Source organism: Triticum urartu, chromosome 7, assembly GCF_003073215.2.
Source record: "Triticum urartu cultivar G1812 chromosome 7, Tu2.1, whole genome shotgun sequence".
Classification (NCBI taxonomy): Eukaryota; Viridiplantae; Streptophyta; class Magnoliopsida; order Poales; family Poaceae; genus Triticum; species Triticum urartu.
In genome coordinates this window covers 530340466-530361379 of record NC_053028.1, presented here as the reverse complement: position 1 = coordinate 530361379, position 20914 = coordinate 530340466, and the positions used below count along the sequence as shown (strand labels likewise).

General features: G+C 49.1%; 2 protein-coding genes and 1 non-coding gene across 3 annotated transcripts; all 3 read right to left on the bottom strand.

Annotated features, from left to right (window-relative positions):
• Window positions 1–7807: 7807 nt before the first annotated feature.
• TRNAF-GAA lies at window positions 7808–7880 on the bottom strand. Its single transcript has one exon. It is a non-coding gene; the product is annotated as a tRNA-Phe (tRNA).
• A 113-nt stretch (window positions 7881–7993) lies between these two features.
• LOC125523202 lies at window positions 7994–9037 on the bottom strand. The gene has a single exon (XM_048688252.1). The coding sequence runs from the start codon at window positions 8867–8869 to the stop codon at window positions 8219–8221; it is 651 nt and encodes a 216-aa protein (XP_048544209.1). The 5' UTR covers window positions 8870–9037; the 3' UTR covers window positions 7994–8218.
• A 5543-nt stretch (window positions 9038–14580) lies between these two features.
• Window positions 14581–19389, bottom strand: LOC125520195 (probable LRR receptor-like serine/threonine-protein kinase At1g14390). Its single transcript, XM_048685035.1, has 7 exons — window positions 17966–19389; window positions 17341–17474; window positions 16038–16281; window positions 15738–15946; window positions 15586–15635; window positions 15252–15372; window positions 14581–15115 (listed from the first exon to the last, which is right to left on the bottom strand). Exons 1-7 carry the CDS (start codon window positions 19248–19250, stop codon window positions 14867–14869), a joined length of 2292 nt encoding a protein of 763 aa, XP_048540992.1. The 5' UTR covers window positions 19251–19389; the 3' UTR covers window positions 14581–14866.
• Window positions 19390–20914: the final 1525 nt, after the last annotated feature.

Sequence of the window (20914 nt, the reverse complement as noted above, 5' to 3'; positions counted from 1 at the left end):
AAACAGAGGGAGTAGATGAGAGTACAATTCAGCCACTAAAATTCTCAATTTTCAAAGTATTATATGTAGTTTGCAGTTTACTCTTCATTTTCCTCTTTCCTTCGCCGCCGAAGGACGCCGCCGGCCTATAGCCCGGGGGCTGACGGCGGTGGCGGGGGCCTCCCCTCTCTCCTGCGCCATGGGGGCGGTGCGGAGCCCCGCGGTATCTGGTGGCACGACCGATCTGGCCTTGGTGGCGTGGCGGGCCTGCCTTGACCGGCGGCGGCGCGGCGGCCGCCTCGGCCGAGGGCGGCGATGGTGGCGGGTGCGGCGGCCGGGCCTGCTTCGGGCAACGGCCTTGGCTGCGTTCGGCGGTGGCGGCCGGATCTGCGGCGACGGATCATCTGACCTCGGATCGGCGGTGGCGGCATGGAGGGCCTGGTGGTTGGGTCGACACCATGCGTGGTTTGCCTTCCGGACAGATCGGATCTGGCCGGTGCGGCCTGCTCGATGTGCGGCGGCTCAGATCGGCGGCGCCCCGTGTACACGATGCTTAATGGAGGTTCTTCGAGCGGATCCGGATGAAAATCTCGTTCTCGGCTTGATGCCAAGACCGGCGTTGGCGACACTCTTTTGTGCCATTACCTTCTTGAAGGCATCGCCGTGGAGAAGCTACAGACCTCTATCCGCTACCTCCGGGGGAAACCCTAGATCAGTAGATCGGATGACAGCGGCACGTTGGCGTTGTTTCCTCCTTGGAGGCGTCATTCTTGAAGGCATACACGGGATCGAGGGACCAGTGGGCGGTTTTTTTTTGTGGAGTGGTGCTTCATCCTACACATTGATGACGACGGATCTCGGTGGCGTGGCGCAGTGGAGACTCGGCGCCCGATGCGCGGTGATGGACTCGCGCAGAAGGAGGTAGTTGTCTGGCGTCATGGTGGCGTTGATAGCAGGGTGGTTTGACAAGGTAGAAGCCTCAATATCTGCTCTGAAGACGGACTTGTGGAAGATGGCGGCGACAACACATGTGATTGCGTCAGACCAGTTTATGCTCCAGACCGGTATGTGGCTCGGCTGGGGCTTCTGACTTTTGATGATAGGCTTAGGTGAGTGATCTGGGTATTTGGCCTAGTTAGCGCCCCATCATCATATGGATAGGAGTAGTGGCATATGTTGCCAAGATGACGGATTCAGGCATATTGTTGTAATACTTTGTAAGGTCATCGAAAATAATCAATAAAGTGACCGCATGCATCTCCCAGATGCAGAGGCCGGGGGTCATCCTCCTTTTCTAAAAAAACGGAGCAAAATGAGTGAATCTACACCATGAAATATATTTATATACATTCATATGTAGTTTGTATCGAAATCTTTAAAAAAAACTTATATTTAAAAGAGGGAGTAGATGGGAGCACAATTCAGCCACTAAAATTCTCAATTTTCAAAGTATTATATCCCCCCTCTTCTCTTAGAAATTCAAGGACATGGAATATGGGATATTACGAAGTGGGATATGGATTTACCGTTAAATCTGTTTATGAATGGTTGGAAAAAGACTTTTTTCTCGATAAAGGGCGGTTTTATTATCTCAAAATGTAACATCAAACGGATATAACCTGACCTCTACATAATTAGGATATACACATCCAAACACAGAAGTCTGACAAAAAGACATAAAACAAAACCGACAAATCAAAAATAGTAGAGAAGTATCCGGTCCGAATAACAAATGGATTTGGAAAGCTTGCATCCCCCTGAAGATTAAGATCTTCATATGGCAGCTATTTCAAAATGCTGCCCTTACGCGTGATAATTTATGCAAGCGTAATTGGTTAGGGGATCCTACTTGCTCTTTTTGCCGAGAAGTATAAACTGCTAACGATCTTTTCTTCCTTGTTCTTTTGCTGACCTATCTGGGGTTTTTTGGTTTGGCTCTTGGTGCTTCCTGTAGTCCCAGATTTATTTGGCAAAGTTTATCTTGGCTCTATTGCTTCTTCCCCGGAGGCAAAATGTATATGATGATTCTGGCTGCAATATCCTCGGGCATTTGGTGTACTCGAAACAAAGTTACATTTGAGAAGCGCGTGGTGCGTTCTCCCTTGGAAGCCATTTTCACCGCATGTTCGTTTATGATGTACTGGGCAGGGCTGCTGAAGCTGGATGATAGAGTTGACTTTCAGGTTGGTGTGAAGAGACCAGTCCAGGTTGCCGCATCCCTCGCTGATCGTGCTTCTGCTTGGGGGAGACTCATGATCGAAGATGCTAATGGGGCTCAGCGCGGGTGAAGATTTGTGGCGGTGTGCCTCATGCTGATTTCGCTGGTGGTGGGGGTTTCTTTTTGCTCACTGTGGTTTGATGCCCTTTGAGTGGTAGTTTGTGCTTTTGGTGTGTTACTTGTTCGCTGGTTGTTAGTGTTAATATGTTTTCGCCCTGCAGAAAAAAGCAGATGTTTCGACATCGAGCATCTTTAGTGGGTTCCTGTTAATGCCCCAACTTGCTTTTCCTCTTTCCTGCCTCCTTGTTTTTGTGTTTATTCATCGCTAGTTGCTGTTAGGAGACTTATACTGAATATTTTCGTTAAGTGATTCATGGAAAGGGGCGAGAGCCCGGTTGAAAAAAGAAGAAGTGGGATATGGGCAGTTGCCACTCACAAATCGAAATGGATACTTGTTTTCTAGAGGTGCCTTGCGCTGTAAACTAGATGATACCCGCGTGTTGCTGCAGGATGAAAATGAGTTGATACATATTTATAAAATCACATGCAAAACCATTATAGAGTATTCAGTAACATGGCAACAATATAAAGAAAGTTTATAGGTGCCTGGTGGATTGTTGTAGGTGCAAAATAAATCCCATACATAAGAAGTGCCATGTACAAAGGAACACTAAGCATCCAAATAAACAAAATGGTAATTTGCACCGAGCATCTCCAGAAACTTAGAAAAAAGCCTCATATCAGTTATATCGTCTCACAATAAGTAATGAACGGGTGACCATCAATATTGATTGTAGAAATATTTTGAGTGAATTGCAGAAAACCACCACATTAGCGCATAGGTTTGCAGAAAAGACTCTTTTACGAATTTAGGCCAGAAACCATTAATTTTTGGTCTAATCTTTTGCAAAAAACACTGATCAGTCTATTTGGACATTTTAATTGCGATTATGACATGTGGGGCCACCATTTGCTGATGTGGCGTAACATTCATTAGACAAGGTATTTTTTGCCAAAAACTCCTTCCTCTCTGGAAAAATCTCCCTAAGAAACTCCCTCCCTCCCGAGATCCAGGGCGTGCTCGTCCTCGCCGTCGTGGTCCACGGGATCCAGGACACCGGGAAAAGCAGCGGCGCAGCACGGCCCCTCGTCGCCGGCGACCCCAAGCCAGCAGCGCACCCGCGCGTACGACCCATCCGCTGCATCCTCCTCTGGCGGCCGTCCTACCACCGCCCGATGAGGACGCGGCATCACCGGCCGACGGTGACACGCCGCCCCCTTCCCCCTCTGGGCGCTGTGGCCATGGCTGACGACGACGAAAACCACAGGATTGGCGACGGCTGTGGCGCAGCAGCTGCTGGAGTCGTCATCAGAACTGGCGGGGTTGTACTGCCCGCAGGCGTCCCTGGGACAGGAGTGGACCACGAGGGTTGACCCGTGCATGGCCTGGGCGCAGGTTTGCGAGCACCACTGCCTCCTCGACAGACCCGTGCATGGCCTGGCGGTGACCGGCAACCTTGTGCTCGCGTTCCAGGTGGGTGACCGCGGGTGACCCCGACAGATCCAGGTGGGTGCTCGGGATGGCCGAGGAACTCCAGGCCACGGAGCTTCATCGCGCGGGGGAGGCCGGTCCAGAGGGGCAGGCGGATGCGTTCTTCTACCGGCGAGCTCGGGCTGCCACGAGGACGGCGACGACGGACGGCTCTGCGGCGGGCCATGCTCGAGGTCTGAGCAACTAGCCAACGACGGCGAGCAAGCAGCAGGAGCGGCGCACAGCACGGGCGCATCCAAGCAGGAACCCTCACCGGTGAGCTCCGCCGCCCCCGGGGCATCGGCGTGGACGACAGCGCACGAGCGCGGGATGGCCGGCGGCGGAGTATGGCTGAGCTGGGTATGACAAGGGCCTAATTGCATTTTTGTTTTCAGATTGAAGGGTGCCTCTGTAAAAATACCAGGAACTGACAGTTATGACACATCATCAAATACAGGCCCCACATGTCATAATCATGGTTAAAATGTCCAAATAGACCGATCAGTGTTTCTTTTGCAAAAGATTAGGCCAAAAATCAGTGGTTTCTGGCCCAAATTCGTAAAAGAGTCTTTTCTGCAAACCTATGTGCTAATGTGGTGGTTTTCTACAATTCACTCAAATATTTCCTCTGCTGCATGGACGCAAACTAACACTTCCCTTATATATTTCTAAACCAAAAAACATCTTATTTTTTGATATAGAGTGAGTATTGCATTTAGTTCTGAAACCAATGAAGGATTAAAACTAGCGCTTATGCTTCGGCACACCCCCTAAACACATGGACGACTCAGATTAACCCATCCAGCCACCGTCAGCAACGACTTGAACTAGGGACTTCCTGGTACAAAGTTTGACGCGATAACCAACCAGCCGCCGTCAGCTGTTGTGTTTACATACTTCTTTCTTGTTTTTTTATTCTGTTCTCTTTCCTCTTTCCTATTTCCTTTGTTATTATTCCTTGTCCCTTTTTGTCTAGTTTTTTGTTCGGCTTTTATTTTCCTTTTTCCTTTTCTTTTTTCTTTTTCTTTTTATGCTCCTTTTTTGTTTTCCTTTTTCTTTTGCAATGTGCAAACTTTTCAGTTTTGTTTTTTTAATTAATGATTTTTTTAATATTGATGATTTTTCTTTCCAAAGTCGATGAACTTTATTCAAAATCGATGAACTTCTTATTTCTAAATTAATGAACCTTTTTTAAAATGAATGATTTTTTTCAAAGTAGATGAACATTTTTTTCAAAATCAATGGACTTTTTCCAAAATTTATAAACATTTTTCTAAAATCGATGAACTTCTTTTAAAATTCATGAAATTTTTCCAAATCCTTGAGCCTTTCCCCCAAATTTCTAAAAGAATCAATTCTTGGTATTTTTAATTTGTGAACATTTTGCAAATCCGCTAACTTTTTCAAATCCATGAACTTTTCCAAAAAGATGAAATGTTTTTCAAAGTCAACGATCAAAGGTCAAACATGTCAATGGTCAACTTTTCGTCCAGGTCAAATATGAAGAAGTTTTTTTTGTCGAACCACGAAGAAGCGATCAGGCGTATGCTCTTGACGAGCGACAGCTGATCGCTCGTGTAGTTGGGCCAGCCCATCAAAGGTGGCGTGCGACGCTGCGTCCGCTAACTAGCGCAGCAAGCGATGACTAGGTGCTCCCGCTGTATAGGGAGTAGCATAACACAAACCGGCGCACACACCCTTCCGTCTTGGGTCTGGTCCATTTTTCTTTTCTTTTTTTAACCTTCAAAAAATAGGTGTATGAAGTAGGATTCGAACTATGGACATCTTGGATTACTTTCACCCACTATAACTAAATAGGACAACTCACTTGTTGTGTCTTATTACTTCTTTTATTCTCTTTGTTGTGCATCTTCAGTCTGTTCTTTTTCTTTTGGTTGGCCTTTTCTTCTTCAGTTTATTTGTTTCTTCTTATTTTTCATTTTCTTAAATTCATGTTTTTTCTCAATTCTATGAACTTATTTTAAGGGTCCCAAGAAACAACAAGCTCTCAGACGGTGCCTTCTGGCGTACTTTTAGACAGGTCGAAGGATGCCAGGTTTGAATCCTACTTTTAGACCCAAACAACATCCGTTGAACAAGTCTATTTTTAGACATCCTTCGAATGACCTAACTTTTGCAAGTGGGTGGGCATGCACAAGGTAGGCATCTATGTCACGATTGAACGATTTTTGACATTGTATGCAAGTTGCAACATGCCCGAGTAGTTATTGGATTTTTTTACCGAGAACACTTTAGAAAATGCAAAATTTATTGTAAACCAAAACAACTTGGCATGGTGCCTTAAATTGGTCATACAAGGCCATGGGCAAAATCGGGGCCATTTCAAGGATGTCGAGAAACAACGTGCTTTGAACATGGTCTATTTTTGGATACACTTGAAATGACCCAACTTTGCAACCAGGTGGGCATGCCCATGATAGGAATCCATGCCATGTTTGAACAATTTTTCGACACCATATGCAAGTTGCAACACGTCCGGTAATTTATCGCCCTTTTTTGACCAAGAAAACTCCAGAAATCGTAAAATTTGTAGAAAACCAGAAAACCTTGGCATGCTGCCTTGAATTGTTCATACAAGCCAATGAAAAAAATTAGGGTCGTTCGACGGATGTCGAGAAACAACATGCTCTCAGATGGAGCCTTCTCACCTACCCGGACACCCTATGTTGAACATGGTGATATTTTCTACACGAATACAAAAAAAATTCGAGCAAATTCAAAAAAAAAGTTCCATATTTTTTTCGTATTTTTCTGAAATATTTTGAAATTCCAATTTTTTTAGTGTTTTCATAAAATGTAAAAAAATAAAAAATGTTCATGTTCAAAATTATGTTTGCTCTTTTTAAAATGTTTGTGTCTTGACATTATGAGCAATTTTGAAAACACAAACATTTCGAGGAATTCATAAGATGTTCGCGTTTTGAAAAATTGTTCGTAGTTTGAGAGGATGTCTGTGTTTTCAGTTTTGTTCCTGTTTTCAGAAAATGTTTGTATTTTTAAAAAATTGTTTGTAGTTTCGAAAAATATTCTCGTTTTCAATTTTGCTCCTATTTTTAAAAAAGTTTGAGATTGTGAAACATTGTTCACAAAAAGTTTGAGTTTTTTAAAAATATGTTCACAAATTTTGAAAAATTTCGGGTTTCAAAAACATTTACTTTGTCAAAAAGATATTCACATACGATTTTTTTTTGAAAATTTTTTTTAGGGGCTAGTGACGTTATGCACTCTATGAGTTTGCGTGTTAGATCCTCTTACCCTGTTTAGTATTTGTGAATTGGTGTTTAAGTGTTGTTGCTTTTGTTATTTTCTTGAAGGTTGGCACTGCAATTCAGCATTTGAGGCAGCCAGCCGAAGTGGCCAGCAATGAGAGCCATTATAGCCCTGGTCGCGAGTTTGATTCCCATCTAGGGCGTTATTTTTGTTGATTTTCCAGCGCAAATGGGCCGGCCTAGGTTAGTTGTGCCTATTGCATAAAGGAGGTCCTCCGAACGTACGGCGTATACGAGCGATCCATCATACGTACGAAAATGGATATGATTTATCAAATGTCTACATTGCCCTTTATAAGCTCCGTGAGGGGGGTGTACCGAAGCGGGTCTCTTAACGTGTGTGCTTGTGGAAATTGAGGATTCTTGCGGTGTCTGTCATCTGGGAGGGGAGTTGTCCTATGGATGGGGTGCCGTGCATCGCAAGATTGTTAGCGATTTTCTAGTAGTCTGGCATGTCGATATTGGAAAACTGCATGGATATCTTATGAATATCAAAAGCTGCATGGATATCCTATGGATGGGGGAGGGGGGGAGGGGGGGGGGGGTATACAAAAGGACTCGCACAAAACTGTAGCACTCTCTTGTTTAGAGATTGAAGTGTTTGCAAATATTTGAATACATGTGCAACATGATATTTGAGCATAGGAGATTAAAGTGGAAGAATCATTGTTAGCAGAAGCAACATGTGAGCACGGATCGAAACAAGTGATTTTTACTTTGACAACTTGTGATGTAAACCACCTTTGTCTTCAACAATACCGAGATTACGGAGGTAAAAAAAGAATATTGTGCGGTGAGCGTGGATCGAACACGCGACCTTCAGATCTTCAGTCTGACGCTCTCCCAACTGAGCTATCCCCGCTTTATGTTGTACGTTGGTCTAGTGGTATAGTGATCTTTAAATTTTGCTGCTCAGGCAGGCCCCAGAGTCTCAACGTAGCAGCGAATAGTCAATGTACATCGGCAATACGCATCTCTTGGAACTCTATACCATAGACTTTTTGCTATATATTTACACGTACGTGACAATGTTCTTCTTACATGGAAGAAAGAAAATCTAAGACCTGTGAAATAATCGTAAAAGTCCATAAAATACACACGCGGTTTAGGCAGTACATACTACGGAATAGTCCCGTTGGCTCATTAGCAAATTGTGTAATCAACCTGCAAATCTTCCTTTGGGAGAAAAGCTTTGCGGCATCAACCTCCAAGAACCAGCTCGAGAATGACGCGCTCCAACTCACTCTCGTCCCTCTTTGCGCGGTAGATCTGCAGCGCCGCATCCTTGACGGAAGCGAACGGATCGGTGCTCGAGCCGTCGCCGGCGGCACGGCTCCGGCGAGCGATCTCTCTGACGCAGGCGACGTGCAGGTACACGGTCTTGCAGGTGGAGCGGTAGAACCAGGTCCTGCCCCTGCCTCTCTCCCGGCAGCTGCTGCACCGGTGAGACGCCTCCTTCCGGAGCTCGAGCGTGAGCTCCTCCTGGGGGATCGCCAGCGGCAGCGCCGCGCAGCACGGGTGGAGGTCCATGCCCTTCTTGGCGGCGCAGTGGTAGTGCAGCCCGAGTACCTTCCCGCCGCAGGCGCCACATGTCCTGCCGCCGTCGTCGCCGTAGCGGAGCTGGAGCTCTCTGCCCTTGAGCAATGGGTGCGCCAGCGTGGCCTCTGCGAGGGCGCAGTCGCTGTGGAGGTCGAAGTCACAGGGCCGGCACATGTACCGGTCCCCGGCGCCTAGCTCCTTGCAGACGTCGCACTGGAACTCCGCCGCGCCGGCGGCCGTCAGCTTCAGCTTGTGCTCCGGGTGGGCGGGGTGGGAGATCTCCGCAGGTGCATCCTTGGAGAGAATAGTCATGGTTTTCGTCCCCAGGCGCTCGGCTTCTCGTGTTTAGATATGATGATCGGAAATTTGGAGTTCCTTGCGGTAATGAAACAGGAGATGTTAAAACAGAGAGAAGTTATTTATAGCCAAGTAAGCACGCCGAACCAAGAGTATAGACAAGTGTATGTGTCTAAGTCTTTGTGGAAACAAAAATATGAATATTAGAACATGAAGACAGTGTATGTATCTATCCTAGTAAGCGTGTTCCTACCGGGAAATGAAAAGTAAGCGCGCTCTTAACAGTCTGCCTGAAGAAGTTAATCTATCATCATGTTTTATCTGTTTTAGCTGGTCTAACAAGCAAAACAACATATAGTTGAACCTGAACCATGCATATATATGTCAACTTTGACTCGCCCAAACGGTAGTTGTGGATAGGATGGTCTGGCCTATTGCTCTTTCCTTGTGCTTATTTCGCTTTAGGGGGTTGGTTTACAGAGACAACTTTTATAACTTCTTGGTATACCCATGGATTGGCTAGTTTCTATTTGGAAGGTTGTAATTTCTTAACCGCAACAGTTTCTACCCCTGCCAATAGTTTAGCACACTCTTTGTTGCTACTATGAGGGCCCGAAGCACAAGGAGATTTTACTCGTTGGTGTCAATTAGGCGGTCTATGGACTTTTGTAGCTCTTCACCGGGCTTTTGCTACCGATTATCTGGTACTACATCTGTAGTGCTGATTGTTAGAGATTTGTAGCTAAGTAAGCACACCGGCCAAATGTATGTGTCTCTGTCTCAAAAGTCGTTAGTGTTCTTAATCTTATTCATAATTGTTGGATGTAGAAGTTTCTAGCTGGTCTAACAAGCTTATAAAGATTATACAATTGAACCTGAACCAGGCATGTCATATTTGACTCGTCCACTTTCCTAATTTCTAGGTCTGGATTTGAATAGCTACTAGTGTTGGTGATGTGCTAATCCCGAATAAATAAATGAAGGGGATATCTATCTGTCCAAGTAAGCGCGTTCCTAGCTGGAAAAGAAGGTAAACGCAGTTCTAACTGTCAGTCTGAAGAAGTTAATTTATCACCATGTTCTTACATGTTTTAGTTGGTCTAACAAGGAAGATGATGCGTATAGTCCTTTTTTGTAAAAGAGCGCCTCATAATCGACGGGCACACCGTACACCACAAAAAGAGTAGTGCCATAGAATCTGAAAAAAAATCCTGAAAATATGCATGCGCAACAAAGAATCTAACCATCTAAACTATGCTTACTTCGCAGCAAGAGGACATACCCCTCCTTTCCGGTTTATAGAGTTCAAATCTGAAATCTCATCAACCAAGGCACATGGTGAGTGAAGGAATGTATCTCGTGCTTTACAGAACTACCCAAACTGAAGCACACAAGGAGTATAGTTGAATCTAAACCATGCATGCATATGTTTTCTATGAACCATGCAAAAGAATCTGAGCACAAACGATGTCGAACTCAAGTACTCCCTTCATTTACAAATACAAAATGTTTTGAATATTTTAATATGAACTACTTACGGATCGAAGTGAATGAACGAACAAATCATTTTTAAATTTTCTTTATGTATTTTGAAATTTAATGTAGCAAAGGGTGCACGTGAGCTCGAGCTCACAAACTCTATGCACCGGCAATTGCCCATGAAACATGTCAATCTGCTTCTTATGAGCTCGAGCTCACATCATTCTGCTTCTTATGCTTGGCAATCTCTTTGTCATAAGTCTGTCTATCCATCACCCTTTCATAGTTTTGCTCATGAAACATGTTCAAAATTTTGTCAAGCACATAAATTCAGTTCACTAGTTAAACTAAACTCAATTAAAACAAAAGTTTGATTAACTAGTTAACTAGTGAACACCTACAAGATTTGACTAAAAAAATCAGTTAAATAGCTAACTAGTGAACACCTATAAGGTTCAGTTAAAACAAAAGGTCAATTTACTAGTTGAATAGTGAACACCTACAAGTTTTGATAAAAAACAAAAGTGAGTTAACTAGTGAACACCTACAAGATTTGGTTAAAACCAAAAGTCAGTTAACTAGTTAGCTAGTGAACACCTGCAAGATTCAGTTTTTTTTTTGTGGGGTTCTGCAAGATTCAGTTAAAACCAAAAAGTCAGTTAACTAGTTAGCTAGTGAACACCTGCAAGATTCAGTTAAAACCAAAAGTCACTGAACACCTACAAGATTCCGTTAAAACCAAAATTTAGTTAACGAGTTAGCTAGTCAGCACTACAAGCTTCGGTTAAAAGTGAAAGTTAGTTAACTAGTTAACTGCTAAACACCTAGAAGATTTAGTAAAAAAAGTAAATTCAGTTAACTACTAACTAGTCAGCACCTACAAGATTCTCTCGCTATCTCGTCCTTGTCTTTTCAAGAAGGTATTGTGTGTCGACGGCGAGGGTAAGCGGCGTTGGCGGCGGCGCAGAGGTGAGAGGGCGCGAGAGTGAAGGACCAGCGAGAGAGGAGTGTGAGGCCAACTTCACCGCGCGACCTCAAACGGACGTCCGTTTTTTCCGAATTCTGTCCGTTTGAGTAGAGATTTGGGGTCGTGTCCGGGCTTGTCCTGAGATGCGGTGGCCGTGCGCCCAGCGCGCGGCCGCATCCGTTTGCCCCGTCCTGTCCGCATCTATTTAAAAAAAGAGCAACGTTTCAAATGTCAAGCCCTAGTTCACGGCCCAGTTCATCACGCCGACAACAAAGTCAGTGGCCTACACGTCCATCGCCAGCGGCCGGCAACACAGTCAGCCTCCAAAATGAATAGTTGTCCTCGCCGGCAACACAGCCAGCGGCCGGCAACACAGTCGGCCTCCAAAATGAATGTTTTCTCGCCGACACACTGTCAGCGGCCCAGCGGGCGAGCGACACCCATGCCAGCCTCCAAAAAGAACGGCCACGCCGATCGGACGACCTAGTTCAGGCCTTCGGCGTCGAGCATCTCCTTTTGCCTGGCCTCGAACCAGGCCCTCATCTTGTCGCTCATTTTCGACAAGTCCACGCTCATGATCGCAAGGGCCACCTCCTTCACTTTGGTGGCGGCATTGGTGGCCTCGATGTCGAGCTGCCTCTGCCTGGCCTTGACGTTGTCGGCCTCGATGTCGAGATGCCTTTGCCGGGCGGCCTCTTCCATGTCGAGCTGCCTTTGCCGGGCCGCCTCCTCCATGTAGATCTTCCTCTTCTTGGTCGCCTCCTCCATCTCAAGCTTCTTTCTTTGAAGGTCTAGGTATTGCTTCATTTGCTCGTCCTTGCTTTGCCGCTTCTTCTTGTTCCTCACATCCTTTTGAGACATCATGCCATGCAAAGTGTCATGCAATGCCATGGATGAGGCATCACGTATGTCATCAACCTTGGAGTTGGTCTTGCCCCTCGGCCTCTTCAATGCCTCGCCATCTCCACCTCCGGCGAACTTGGCCGTCTTTAGTCCTCTCTTCCTTTGTAGTTCACGGTATTGGCCCTTGAACTTAGGGCAATTGTTGATGAGCGTCCAACAATGCGTAAGAGTGAATGGCTTGTCATTGTGCCGGGCCTTGAATGCCTTCAAAGATTGAAATACCTACAACACATGATCAAAAAGAAGTGAACATGCAAACATATACAAGGCCGAAGTCTCATGGCCGTAGTAAGGAAAGGGCTAGGAAGAGGAGAGCATACCGTGTCCCCAACGCCGAGACCACTCACGGGTCGTGCTTGAACGCTCTCAAATGCGGCTTGATACTTGTTGCACTCTTATTGGATGAACAACCATCTCTTTTGAATCGAGCCGATGCCACGGTTGCTTGTAATTTGGTAGGGCTCGAACATCTTTCTTTCATTGAATGTTTTGTGGACTCTCGTCCAAAAAACAATGCCCTTTTGTTGCACGTCGGTCCTCGGATCTTGGCTAATCTCCATCCAAGCTTGGCAAATCAACTTGTCTTTATCTTGTGTGTATGAACCCGTGCGAATGCTCTTCCTCTTCTTTTGTGCTTCCGCTCTTTGGGTGAGCTCGTCGATGAACAATGGCTCGCCACTAATATCAACGTCATTGCCTTCTTCTTCATCACCATCACCTTCGACATAGATGTCATCATCTTCATGCCACGAGTCACCATGGTCGTAGTCAGCACGGTCGTCGGCCTCTTCATCGGGCACATACTGGGCACGACCATCCTGACTTTGGGTCTCCTCGGGGTCGTAGGCACGGCCATGCCCACCCTCGAAGATCACGTCCTCCATGTACTGGTTGTAGAAGGGGTCGTCGACCGTTGGCGTTGGGGTTGGCATTCCGTCAAACAAGACGCGGGGGCCCGGCATGGTGGCCGTGAACGGTGCCCGTGCCTACTTTCTTTGCATCTCGGCGGCCGGCCGGCCGCCGCTGCTGGACCCAGGCGTGACGTTGAGGTCGATGACGACCACGGGGCGCGGTGTCGACGACGCGAACAAGCCCACGTCTGACGACCCCGAGAAACGGGTCTGGCCGTCGTGCCTTGGCGGAGGAAAGCCGGGCGACATGGGCGCGGTGCGCGAGGTCGGTGACTGGCAGTGCGTAGGCCGGGCGACCGACGAGCCTATGCTCGCCGGGCCGACGGCCGCTGCAGGGAACCCGGCCGGACGGCCCATGCCAAGCATGAGGATGGCGTGCGCTTTGTTGACGAGGTCCTCCTTCTCGTCGGCCGCGGCCTTGCGCCGCGCGGCCTCCAGCTCATCGCGCTGGGCGGCGAACTTGGCCACGGTGGCATTGACCTTGACGACCGCTCTCCGTTCCCTCCTCTTCGCCGATTCCGCGTCCAACTTGGCGATCTCCTCCGGCGTGCACTCCGACCGTGGCTTCCTTGGCGCCTTCTTCTTCACCTTTGCGGGCGGGTCGACGGCCAGGCCGCCGGAACTCGGCGGGGCATCGGCCATGGACGGGGGAGAGAGGGGCCGGCGGGAGGGACGTGGGAGGGGTTGGGGGAAATGGCGCCAAATGGGCGTGGGGGGGGGGTTGGTTTCTCCCACCGATAGGCGGCCAGGGGAGGACAAGCGCGCGCGCCCCGCCCGTCCGCATGCTGTCCGTTTCACCCCAAAACCGGCGCAAACTTGGGCCGGGGATGGGTCGAAAGCGGACACAAAGCGGACAAAAGTCCGTTTGCACCCGCGCGCTGGGCCGTCTCGTTTGTCCGTTTTACCCCAAACGGACGGGGACGAACAGGATAGGGTCGCGCGGTGGAGTTGACCTGAGTGAATGAGCTGGGTTGGCTGTTGTTCTGACCGAGCCGGCCAGACTAGTCGTTAGCGGCCGTTACGCGTGCCGTCACCCCGCGAACGGTTAGCCACGTCACAAGGAGATCTAAAAATTGTTCATCGTTTTTTTGCCACTTTCAATTTGTTTTGGCGCGGTGAATTTTGCCATGGTTTGTAAAGTGGTGATTTTTCACTAATGACACTGCTTTTGTGGTGGTTTTATGGATTTCACTCCATGAATGCTTTCTCATCGACCTGGAGGAGGCACCCGGCGGACCGATGGGCTTTGGCTTTGGCAAGGGCCCTTCCCGTCATTTTGACTTGGCGGACGAGTCCAAGCCTCCTTATATCCGCCTCACATATGAATTAAGGGGGAATGATCCCACGGTAATCGAAACACGAAAGCTTATAAATAGCTAATAATATACACTAAATAATACAGCTGCACTTTTAATCGTTTAGGCTTAATAATGTACAATAATATAGATGATCGGTAGATAGACAAATGGCAGCACAAGCTAGTGATCTAATGGTTTCAACATGATAGTCCTGGTGTTTATACAACAAACAACAACAAATAAGCTAGTGATCTTTTAAAAAACAAAAACATAAAAAAGCTAGTGATCTAATGATTTCAACTTAATAGTGATGAAGTTTACGGCAACAACAACAACAACAGTAACACAGTAACACACTTCTATATACGGGGGACAAGTAACATTTGCTTCTCCCTTCCACAGCAAAAGGCCAGGCTACAAAGGTGCGCCGCTACAAAAGAGCACTGCATTGCACTCACTGCGCCTGTGATTTGACGCTCAAGCTCAAGCTCTCGCTGCTCGCCCACCCGTCCTGCACCTGCATGGAGTACTGCAGGTTCCAGAGCACGTCGTCGACGGAAGGCCGCTCGCTCGGGTCACGGGCCGTGCAGTTGAGGGCCACCTCAGTCACCTTGCTCAGGGAGTCCACCGCGAACGTGCCGCGGATCGTCGGGTCGGCCATGTCTTTCAGCATGTCCGGGTCTTCGGCCAGGGCCTCGCTCAGCTACACGGATTGACAAAACGGGACGCAAATTCAGAATCATTATGTAACAATTTCTTCAGAAGTATGAAGCTCTAAGCTTTTGGTGATAGTATCTTTCAGTGTGATGTGAACATGAAGCTTGAGAACTGAGAGTCACCTGAGCTCTGAGGGATTCCAGCTCGCTTTGCGACGCCGTTGGTTTGCCTGTGATCACCTCGAGAAGGATTTGGCCGAACTGGTATATGTCATCCCTGTCCCCATGTTCTGCAGGTTGAGCGCTGCAGGCAGACAGAACCATAATCATTTTAGGTCACAGGTTGAGCGGCCTAATCAAATCCGCATTCAGTCTTATAGGTTAGGTTCGTATCCTTTGAGTTCCAACAACTAATCATTAGGTTCATGTCTGTTCTCTGTTCAGATAACTAGTAGCTCTGCCCTAGTTCCAGTTTATTAAGTGCGGATGTCACTTTCTTTCTGCAAGAACACTGTACCTGCCATGGTCGTTTTCCCCGTCGACAGCGAAAGGGTTTTCAGAGAATAGCTGCAAGATAAGAACGGTTACAACATATCTGTCCGTTAGGCAAGTGAGGGACTTCACCAATAATCTAAATAAATAAAAACTTGACCAATATTCTGGAAGTACCTTGCCATTCTTGCTGGTTGATATCATGGGGAGACTGAAGTCACTAATTTTCGACGTGAGGGTCTTGTCCAGCAGAATAGTTTCAATGTTGAGATCATTCTGTACAATTTCTGGGGCAGTCACATTGTGCAAGAACTGGATCCCTCTCGCGATACCAATGGCAGCAGTAACCCGCTGCGGCCATTTCAGCATTTCGCGCTTCCTCCACTCTGTGAAGCAAATCAAAGGGTTAAGTCAGATACCTGCAACTATTTGGTTATAGGTGGTAATGGTACATGTGATGCCTCCAGCTATACTTACCGGTAAGGTGGCTTCTTAGAGATCCATTTGTTACGCATTCAGAAACGAGGTATACCGAGCTAGCAACAGTAGGATTTTCCTGGTCATTGACAATGCAATGGCCAATGATGCTAACCAAGTGGCGGTGGCGGAACTTAGAAATTATCTCCATGTAATGGGACAGGCTCTGAGCAGAATACTTTGGCTTTAGTCTGAGACATTTCACCAAAACTCTTGTGCCATCTTGAAGCTGGCCGTTGTAATGCTGTAAGTGGGAAGGAGAATGGGGCAGAAACAAATGATAAAATTAGTCTTGACAAACTTTCTGGAAGAAAACTATACTGAAAACAGAACCATGGTTCACAATTGCTAGAGAGAGAGCTGGTGAATTGATGAAAACAGAGTTCAACTCCACCTGATTAAAAAAAGACTGACGATGCACGATAAACTGATGCAATGTAGTATAATATAAATACATAATAAAATGAACTGTTGTTTGTGTCTCAATTCAATTGTAGACCAAAAGAGTCCACTAAATATCAAGGGAACAATTTTGTTAGTCATAATTATAAAGACTCAAATTGCTAGGATTTGAATTATCCTTTTTCTGAAGTATAGTACATGGTAGATGAGCAGAACCCACACAGATGACACTCACACTACCATGCGCACAAATCTTAATTTTTTCCTACCATGTGTACAAATACGAGTGTGTATTTCGACTTCGTGCACATGGTAGGAAAAAATTGGAGCCGCTACCATCCTCACCTAGTGTGTTGTTCTGCCTAACGCGCCCGTGTGTACTCCGAATATGTGCAATAATAAGGGGTATGAAAGCAATTGAGATTTGAATAATCTAATCATGTACCATCACTGTTAGTGAAAAATGAAAGCAATTTCTCCATGTGTGAAGTAATTAGGGGTATGGAAGTCCACATTTTGCCAGTTTTTTTTTGCAGGGTACATTTTGCCAGGCTGTCAAGCCCCAATAATACAGATAATTTTTTTCTTTGTTTATCAGGTGTATAAGACGTGAACCAAATGCGGTTACCATAATAATAATTACATAGGGACAATAATTGGCAGACCACTATTGTACTCTACTATGAATGGAGATGCTTGAGTGGACCATTTGACAAGATCCCATCTGAACACCTAGCAGAGCTGAACATGCATGTTTAACATGCAATATTTCAACAACAAAATATGTGCATGGCTATGATCAGGCCATCTGCAGTATATGTTGAACCTCTGAATTGCAGGACTGAAGTAACAAAAGCTCAACCATTATGGCTGAAAAGGGCTGCATTGATGCATGGCATACCTGTGCAAGGGGGCTCTTCTTGATCAAGTTGGAGGATGCAAAGTTGTCCGTGGCTTCTTGGAGCTCCTCCGCGGTATATACGCGATACGCCGGTACTTCCAGCGTATTCACCATCGCGGCTTGCGATGCGTGCCCTGTGAAAATGTAGTTCATGTTAGGCAAGGCATGTTATCCTGCAAAATGTTGGCTGATCACTAATACTATGTCGTTGCTCATTGTTTTCCTTTCCCTTTTCGGTTGTCTGACTTTGCAGCTTTGTTTTATCAAAGTCTTCTGTGGAGCAAGGAATAAGGGTCCCTCCCATGTTCTAAAAACTCAGGGTCTAAGTAAGATCCATAATACTTTGACTTAAGTGAGTCACTAGGCTTGATTCAAAAATAAAATACGCAAGAGGAACTTAAAGCAACCGGTGATCTTCAAAGTTCAAACTACTCCTTCAGTTCTCTTTTGAACCACAAACCATAGATTACTCATTCATTTCTACAATGCCCATGATCTTGTGTCCCCTCTTAAATGAAACTGGTAAAGAGTAATAACAACATGGTACAGATTAACTGAAGCGGACAGTAACAAATGAAATCAAGCAATCAAAGCAAATGCAGGGTGAATTTGTTTATTATCTTACTCTTATCGGCAGGGGTGGCAATCTTCTGGGCCACCTTCGCTGCACCGCCCCCCTTCTTCGCCGGCGTTATCAACGGCGACTTGGGCGAGGCCATCACCCCGGGGTGCTGCTTCCTCACCCTCCTCAGCACCACCACCATCACCACCGCGATAAGCAACGCGCCTGCCACGACGCCGCCCACAATGCCAAGAACCATCCCCACCCCGCCGCCTTTGCCCCCACCCTGCTCGGCGCCGCTCCCCTGCGGCGGCGGCAGCAGGGCGGCGAGCGCCCCCGGGCTGCAGTAGGTGCTCGGCCGCTGCAGCTTCGCGTCGCGGAAGCAATTGCCCGCGTCGAGCACCGTGCGCGCCGACGAGTTGGACCGCATGCACGCCGGGCGCGCGCCGATGAGCCGGTTGGCGGAGACGTCGACGAACTCCAGCGCGTCCGCGCACGCCGTGCTCGCCGGAAGCTGCCCGGAGAGCTTGTTGTGCGACAGGTTGATGTGCCGCAGCGCGGGGAGCGCGAAGATGGCGGAGGGGATCCACCCCTCCAGCCGGTTCCGTGACACGTCCAGGAACCGGAGCTGGCCGAGAGAGGCCACCTCCGCCGGGATCTTCCCGGTGAAGTTGTTGTCGGCGAGGACGAGGCTCGCTACCGCCTTCCCCACCTCCGGGAACGCGCCGTCGAGCCTGTTCCGGCCCAGGTCGAGCTCGTGGAGGAAGGCGAGCCCGGAGAGGGACGGCACGGTGCCGTTGAGCCAGTTCCCGGACAGCACGAGGCTCTGCAGCGAGTACATGCGCGCCACCTGCTCGGGCACGCCGCCGTATAGGTAGTTGGCGCTGAGGTCGAGCGCCTGCAGCGCGCCGAGGCGGAGCAGCTTGGCGCCCGGGAGCGGGCCCCAGAGGCCGAGCGCGACGAGCGAGAGGTTGGAGAGCGCCGGGAGGCGGGTGAGCGTGGTGAAGAGCGCGTCGGCGGAGAAGTTGGACGGCAGCGCGGTGCGCCACGCCGGGTCGGGCCGGCGGTCGCCGCGCACGGAGAGCGCCGTGACCTGGCCGGCCGAGCAGGCCACGGCGAGCGACGGCGTGGGCCGCAGCGCGCAGGGGTCGGGGGACTTGACGAGCGCGGCCAGCGCCGGCGGGAAGCCCAGGAGGCGGCACACGCGGTAGAGCGCCTTGGCCTGCGAGGACTGCAGCGTCGTCTGCGGCTGCGACTGGGACTGCGCGGTGACCACCGTGGAAATGCAGCAGAAGAGCAGCAGGAGGAGCGGAGCGCCGGCCCTGCGATGGGACGAGGAGGACGCCATTGCACCTGGGAAGCCGAGAGGTGGGGTGGGGATGTTCGGGTGGCGCAATGCCGGCGCTTCAGGGAGCCTGGCTGGTCATCGCGGCGAGGCCGAGGGGTGGGCAAGTCAAGTGGCTAGTGGCCGCCGTGGAAGAAGAGTGGGATGTGTAGCGCGAGTGCGTGCCAGCCGAAGTAATAAACACGCGACTCGCTACCAGTACAGTTGCCACCGTCGGCCGTCGCTCATTCGCTCCGGCTGCCGAGTGGGGTTGACCGCGGTGGGCGCAGGGTGTCAGAGGGGCGAGCGCGTGTCGTGGCGGTGGGGTGCCGCGGAGCAGGTGGCGGGGGCGGCGTCGGCGCCATGTGGCCGCCGCGGGAAGGCTCGATCGGACGCGATGTGCTGCGTGCGCGTGCGCATCGGCGCATGTCACCGGCGCGCTCTTGCGGCCGGGCGAGGTCACGTCGGGGCGGGGCACGGCCACCTGGTGCCTGCAGTAACACCGGTTGCGGCAGTACGGGGAATTAAAACCGGGCGCAAGCGAGGCCTGCGTGGGTTCGCGCGGGGCTCCACGTACGTGCTCGACGGGAAACAGGGGCGAGTGGAGTGGGGTTCTCGGGATCGAGAACGACGGATCGGCCACCGGAGCACGTAGCGGCGAGCCGCTAGGCGCCAGGGCAGGTGGGAGAGCCAGGGCGACGCCGTGTATCGGGTCCGGTGCGCTGCTTGTCCCTAGCCAACGCCAAGCCAGGGTGCCAGTAGAGTAGAGTACGTCGTAGCGCGGAGCGCGCGCTCTGCTCTCCTGCTGATGCCACAGTGGCAGTGCCGATTTGTTCTCTTCTCCATAAACTCAACTGCCGCTCCATACACAAACAGAGCCAACAGGCCATCCAGCTAGCTACCTTCCAATCTCTTGGCGCACCAGCGTGAATGCAGGTGCATTTTTTCTGACGGACATTGTTGCATCTCGCGCAGCTCCCGGGGTTTCTTTTCTTTTCGGAAAAGGGGAAACGTCAAGACGGGATTGATTGACGAGAGAGGTTGATATTTTCGGCCCAGCTGCAATTCCCACGGCTCATCAGTCTTCCTACTGCTACTTGGAGTGTACCTAACTTCCATGCCACGAGTCAATCGAGTAAGACTTTGAAATGGGCTCCCCCGTTGCCGCCCTTTACCGGAAAGGTTAGGCCGGCACAGTGGTGGTACATTCACGCGTGCGGCGTGCGCGAAGCGATCGGTGCTGCGCTGGGGACCTGGGACCGAACCGTGCTGCCACCCCCCGGTTGCTTCCACTTTTCGTCCGTGCATGCATGCATGCATGCATCTCAGCTCTCGAGCCCCGGAGGCCGGATCCGTCCAGCCCAGAACATTGGCTGTGAAAGCAAATGGAAGTATTGCTTAACAGAAACAGAAAACACAAGTGGAAGTTTTGGGTTATGCATGCGGAGGAATAGCAATATACACAGAAGAGCGCTACGCTTCTACCGGTAGACGTCTAGTAAACATCCACCATCTTGACAACCGTCGGATCTTCACGCGCGAGCCGTCCGATCTAACACCTCGCATGCGGCTCGTTGCCTTCCCGACACACTAATTCCTGAAACAACAAACCAGTTGCACAAACAACGGCCGCATTGCAGAAACAATCCTGAAACAATGACTGTGTTGCAGAAACAATTCCTGAAACA